Source organism: Habropoda laboriosa, unplaced genomic scaffold (genome assembly GCF_001263275.1).
Source record: "Habropoda laboriosa isolate 0110345459 unplaced genomic scaffold, ASM126327v1 scaffold578, whole genome shotgun sequence".
NCBI classification, from domain to species: domain Eukaryota; kingdom Metazoa; phylum Arthropoda; class Insecta; order Hymenoptera; family Apidae; genus Habropoda; species Habropoda laboriosa.
The window spans coordinates 501,078-507,620 of NW_017100941.1; the positions used below are offsets into that span (position 1 = coordinate 501,078).

Consider the following 6,543-nt stretch of genomic DNA (forward strand, 5'->3'; position numbering starts at 1 on the left):
AACACCGGGCTTATTGGCTTTTCCACAATGTTGTCCCCAACTGGTAATCCCGTACAATGTGAAAGCTCCTGTATAAAAGAGAGAAACCTTATTACGTATACATATTGTATATCAGAGAGGAAGACTTATTATACAATTACAGGTTACAGTCAATGCCATTTTGTCCTTTAATTAATTCTATCTTTTACAATTTTATACCAATTTTGTCGTTTAATGAATTTTACAATTTCATGTTTTGTCGTTTAATTAATTTTATCATTCGATATTTCGTCGTTTAACTGTTATCAAATAAGTACTCGACGTGTGCGAGGATTGATGAAGTTTTTATATTTACTGCACTTTACATCTACTTAGTATCAAACGATAGAATTGAACGGTCAAATTTTTGCGATATTACCATTGTTCAAGCAAGCTAATGGTCCACCAGAATCTCCATCGCAGGTGTCAATTCCCTCGTCGAGATATCCAGCACAGACCATTCCATCGCTGATTGCACCGTCGCCATAAACGTGTTCAGCACGACATTCGGACTGATCTAATAACGGTACCCAACCATATCTCAGATCTTTGGAATGAGCTACAACAAGCAGGCAATATATCACGTCAATGAGAACTCGACAATTCCATAGGGAAATAAAACTATCAGCCTGTCGATACCAAAACGATCCCTCGAAATCATTATTACATCTAAACAAAATTTTGATATTCTTAAAAATCTGTAAAAATTTTTGAAATTGAATCAATTTCATTTGAAAGGAATTCGTTTCATTTAATACACAAATTAAGTTTAATAATTGTTTGCAATCTGTATCTATCAGTTTTTCTTTGCAATTCGTATTGCTTTTCAATATTTCAGCGCAAAGACACGTGAAAAATGGATCTGAAGATGTTTGACAAGTTATTTACTTGATTTCCCGGTCTCGATACTGCCAAATCCACTGATGGTGCAATTAAGACCTGCCGGATACTCAGCATTCTCTGGTGGCAGACAAATTGGCATAATGCCGTTGCGAAGAGGAATTCCTTGTCCTTTCAGTAACACGAGAGCAATATCGTTATTCATTCGATGGCCTTTGCGGAAATCTTCATGAATGTAATAATCCTCGATATTAGCTTCAGCTTCCGTTCCTTCCTCTATCTAACATATGCGAACGTACACGTGAAAACAGATTATTCTTCTCACTATTAGCATCAGAACAGTATCAAATTTTCCGGATCGCATTATTCATATTTTACAGCATAAACTGAATATTAAAGTGAACTGAGCATAAAGCTTTGCATTCCACGAATTTTCATTCGAAGATTTTCACCTACCTCCGTATTATAATCCCCAGCACGAACGAAATAAGTTCCCTTGTTGTAGCCTTCCAAGCAATGTGCAGCGGTGAGCACGTGTAAAGAAGAAAGAATCACTGCACCACACCAATGATTCGACCTACTGTGCCCTCGTACACGAATACTGGCCTGTGGATATTGCAAAAAAAAAAAAAAAGAAATTAATTGAAACCATTCAGTGTAACATAATTTAAGAGTGAATTTATCTGAAAATATCACAGAAAACAAAATTAATTGCTATAAACTTATACTTAAATTTAGTATTCTAACCGATTCGAATTTGAAATAAGTATTGCAAAACTTAATTTGGAAGAATTGCGAAACTTAATTTGAAAGAAATGCAAAACTTAATTTTGAAGAATTGCGAAACTTAATTTTGAAGAATTGCGAAACTTAATTTGGAAGAATTGCTGTAAACTTGTATCGAAATTGATCGGAATGGTCAATTTCGTTTGAAATTCTATTCCATTCGAATTTAAAGTTAATATTGTTTTTGAAATGTCGCAAAATTGTAATTTAGAAAAAATCTGATTTACCTGCCATGGATAAGAACCTTTTGGCGCGATAGTACCGCGCACCACCTTTTCAAATATACGACCCACGTGTTCGTTGTAATCTTTGAATCGTCTGCCACAATTGGCCGGAAGTATGTCGTTGATATCCTTCTCCGGTAGATTCGTCGTAGTCTGCCAGTGCAACTGCAATTATTTAATCGATGATTGCATTCACGGGTTAGACGGACAAAGGGAATGATTAGGGTCAAGGAGTGAAGTAAACAAGCCTCGTGATAGTTGCGTAAGCTCATCATTTATTGAACTAACAATAAGTGTGCTATCGATCGTTTACAAACCTCTCGATACAGTTTACTGTTACAACATATCAGCTGTTAAATAACCGAGATAATTATTGCACTTAGATTTACTTCTTTTTAGTACATACACGAAGGTTAAATTATAAAAATTCTTTGTTAAAAGTAGAAATAGAAATGAACGTTTGCTTAGAAAGAAAACAGATATTTCCAGAGGTACTTTTTGCAAAAAATAAAATTCCATCAGACTTATAATAATTTTAAATAAAGCTTGAAATACGAAACAATTGTTAGTATACACCGAACGATAAAATTAATTCCCTAATTTTCAATTTGTTCGTGACACAGCCATTTCTCTAATGTCTATAGGTACTAGAAGGTTTGATTAAATAAACATCCAAGGAAATTACGACCATAGAATTTACACTCTCTGCCGAGAGAGAATGTTTCGATTTACCTTGGAATCGTTAACATCTCCAGGTGTACAAATTACACCTGCGTCCTCGTCGTGATTACAATTATGTTGACCCCAGTGATTGTGCTCGCATCGGTACAGCTGGGTCTCGTTTCCGTAACAGAACACCTTATTCCCAAAAATATTGCAATTAAGTAATTTGGAGAAACGATCAAGTAAATAATGTAATCGAACAATTTTACAATATTAGATTAGATAAAAAAGAAATGTCTAAATTATAGTTTTCGTTGAATTAAAATTAAATAATTAAATATCATGGATATTTAAAGGAAAGGTTATTACCTTTTAAAGTTTACAGTAAATTAGCAATAATGTTCAGGATAAAAAGTTGAATATATTAGATCGAAAGGAAAGTTATATCCTTTTAAAAACAAAGAATCAAGTTACATTAATTAAAGTTGATTTAGACGAGAGATTATATTAGTTAAAGAGTGCTATATTTTTATTGCAATTTCTTTTTATGAAACTTACCTCGTCGAGCCATATTGGTCCTTCTCCTGGACCAAAGAAACCGTCCTTCTTTGCAACAGCACGTCCACCGTATCCTAAGGATCTGCAAATTACCGCGGCTGTTGCACTGGAAAAATCGTCGTCGCAAACAGTCCCCCATATTCCATGGTGACGAACTTCGACTCTCCCTTCGAGACGAGAGCTGCCATTCACTAAACGTATCTCAAATGGCGCCTGAAATATAATTTTACAATTGAATTTAATAACACGTCTCACCATAAATTATGTTACTTCAACAAACGAAATCTTAAGTGATAAAAATAACAATGACAAAATTGATATATTGTAATAAAAGTCACTGCATAAGATATTCAATTTCACACGTATTTCACTTATATTTCTTACACAACTATCTTATTTTAATAATAAAGAAAAAGGGAACAACTTGAATGCAATGGAATTTCAAGCAACCGATGTAAATATGTTACATCAAAATTCTTACTTAATTTAAAAATGTGCACAAATGAAACTCAGTCACACAAGATATTCTTTAAAAATAAGCACAAAATATTTTTTTACACCAATTATCCCCTCAAAATTGCTTTACCACGTCAAATCTACAGTATCAAGAAACTTCATTTTCTATCGTCTCTCAATTCCCCGCACACAGCTACAGCGCAATAATACAAACATTTCTAGAAGCAGGAAATCCTCCCCTTTAAAATGGTCCTTTTTTCATGTCGATACGACTTTCCGTTCCCGAGATATCGTCGTTCAAAGAGAAGTACAATTTTCGGTGCTTTGTGTTTCTCTTTCGCTCACGTAATCGGACCTCTCGCTCGCTCACGTAATCGGACCTCTCGCTCGCACACATTCATTGGCCCAGCGTGTGTTGCGCCTGTGCACACGTATACCGTAGTGTACGGCAGACGCCGAGTCTGACTTTTTTTTCCTACTACTACTCGCGTACGCATTTCCCGGAAAAAAATGTGGGTCACGGGGTCTCTAGGCCGCAACCCCCCATTCATCTTACGTGCTTTGTACGCTGTACTTTAAAGCGTTATATTTTGCAAACCAATTGAGATAGCGATTTCAAACAAATTGCATTATCCAGGGCGTACTTTCTTCTATCTCCCGAGTGCTTATAAATTACGAGTTTCGTCCTTTTTCTAAGCGTATTTCGTGGCCAAAGTTAGTGTTGCGGTAAAGAATTTCCGGAAGAGTTTTCGTGACTATTATTTAATACAACATATACTATATCGTTTGATAAATTTTTTTAAATTAAATTTCACTGAATAACATAAAAATATTAATACCGTGAAGTATAAAAATGTCTTAGGAATTCTTTAAGACATACTATTAAAAATTTCTGTACAGTGTTTTTTTTATATAGAAAATATACAAAAATAATTTATAGAATATGACACCGTGCATCGATATAACGTAATGGAAAATTGAATTAACGAAAGATCGAGTGACTGAAGCATGATAAATTCGTTTAATTGAAATCCCATTGTTTTTACTGATAATAATTTCGTATAAATGTTCGATTGGACGAAATCTCATTTTACTACTCACGTCGCAGTGATCAGGACTTTCATCGGAACCATCAGGACAATCGACAACTTCGTCACATATAAACGCAGTTGGAATGCACATTGGACTTCTGTCGCACTTCCAGTGACCATCCTGACAGCTGTCCACTGCAGTTTTGCAAACAACACCCACTGCCTCCTCTGGCTGACAGTTATGAACACCCCATCTGTAGAAAAAGAGACACTTCGCTCTATGAATCAGCAGAAAATTTATTCTTCTAAATTTTGTCAGATCAGATTTGTCAAATCTTTTTCCTTCGTGAAAATTTGTTAAATTTCTAATTTTACGTATGTATCTACAGTACAGAGTTCGTATTTTTAATACATCTTTTGAAAAGTTACCCATCAAAATCACATTCACGTAGGGACGTCTCGTTGCCTCGACATCTTAATTGATCAACCATAAATCTCGTCGGTGGATCCATATTACCGTAAAATCCTGCTCCTCTGACTTCCAAAGCGCCAAGTTTAAAGCCAAGTTCTTTGCAAATTACTTCAGCATCGATCATTCCAAAATCATCGTCGCACACTTGGCCCCAAACGCCTAAAACTGTGAAAATTTGCAACATTATAAATCAAGAATAACTAATCCAATTTTTCGAATCCAGGAAACGTTAAATCTTTGGATATTTAAATTGTAACGTACGAGGAAAGTTTCTTTAATCTTGCCAGAAAAAAATTCAATTTTCTGTCATTTATATAGTTTATCTTCTCCACTTACTTTTAACTTCGACTCTGCCTTCGCTGTCATCCTCAGAACCAGCCAATCGAATGGCGTAATCTAAATTCTCCACGGTGCAAATATTTTCATCGCTGCGATCGTTGCAATCGTTCTTTCCATTGCACACCTGAGATTGATTGATGCACTTTCCATTTCCACAGACGAACATTCCCTCGCAATTCATGCTTCTCTCCTTCATCTCGTAGTAATCGTACTCTTTGTTCGGTTTTAGGGAGCCCGTCGTACCCACGTTACTGTCGCTCAAAAAGCAAACGTTTCCCGCAGCCCTAAAAATACACAAAATAAACGAAGGCACTAAAGATAATATTTCTTAAACTCACAAGCATTTTTTTCCCATTCTCGCAATGTTTATCTGTAACTTTTCTCGATGAAATTTTAACTTTGAAAAACAGTACGTTTCGGTATTCTTCTTTCATTTTTCTTTTAAAGAAATGCCGAAATTCAGGAACAAATTCAAATGCAAAATGCAGGAACAAATATTTCGAGGTAAAATTCTACTTACTTGTGTGAGAATGATCGACAAGTGAAATCAGCCTCCTTGCATCGAAAAGCACATGTCTTCAATGGTGTGTTCAACCACTTTTGAACATCGTGTCCTTCTAGTTTATGCTTGGGATGCTTTTCGTAAAGATCCATATGTGAGGCGCAGTCTTGTTCATCCGTTCCATTTGTACAGTCCTTGAAATTCGAGAAATTTACATAAATTAGTGCTTAATTCAAAAAGTAGGTATATCAAACTAAATGAGAAAACATGTATATGCTATACCTGTTCCTCGTCACAAACCCATCGCGAAGGAATGCATTCCCCTGGTGCGCATTCGAAATGCTTAGGTTTGCATTTACCCGCCTGAATTGATTTCGGAGAGCCTGAAACAATCATACACTTTGCAGGCGTCTAGCGTAAAAGCTGTACGATTAACAGTACCGATATTTCCACAAGATGGTATGTCACAGTTTTCTCGTTCTCCAATTGGTTCCGTGTAGCACCATGGTCTAGATTCTCTGTTGGGATTAGGGTTTCTGCAGTAATTATGAACCTTCAATTTCTCTCTGACATCACGATTAACAACCTGCAATGAAATTTCTTCGCTTTAAAAAATACAGAAGAAAATGTGAAACCTTGAAGAATGACGAAGTA

The 6,543-nt window shown here is 35.6% G+C and overlaps 1 protein-coding gene across 1 annotated transcript in view; it reads right to left on the reverse strand.

Annotated features, from left to right (window-relative positions):
* LOC108577555 overlaps positions 1-6,543 on the reverse strand; it is a 17,771-nt gene that overhangs the window by 290 nt on the left and 10,938 nt on the right. Inside the window, exons 16-28 of the mRNA XM_017940735.1 lie at positions 6,331-6,475; positions 6,172-6,272; positions 5,908-6,083; positions 5,385-5,671; positions 5,006-5,213; positions 4,647-4,830; positions 3,090-3,302; positions 2,601-2,726; positions 1,872-2,033; positions 1,315-1,464; positions 907-1,138; positions 398-577; positions 4-68 (exon numbers count right to left, since the gene is read on the reverse strand). Of these exons, the coding sequence (XP_017796224.1) occupies positions 4-68; positions 398-577; positions 907-1,138; positions 1,315-1,464; positions 1,872-2,033; positions 2,601-2,726; positions 3,090-3,302; positions 4,647-4,830; positions 5,006-5,213; positions 5,385-5,671; positions 5,908-6,083; positions 6,172-6,272; positions 6,331-6,475 (2,229 nt within the window). The remainder of the gene's footprint in view (positions 1-3; positions 69-397; positions 578-906; positions 1,139-1,314; positions 1,465-1,871; positions 2,034-2,600; positions 2,727-3,089; positions 3,303-4,646; positions 4,831-5,005; positions 5,214-5,384; positions 5,672-5,907; positions 6,084-6,171; positions 6,273-6,330; positions 6,476-6,543) is intronic.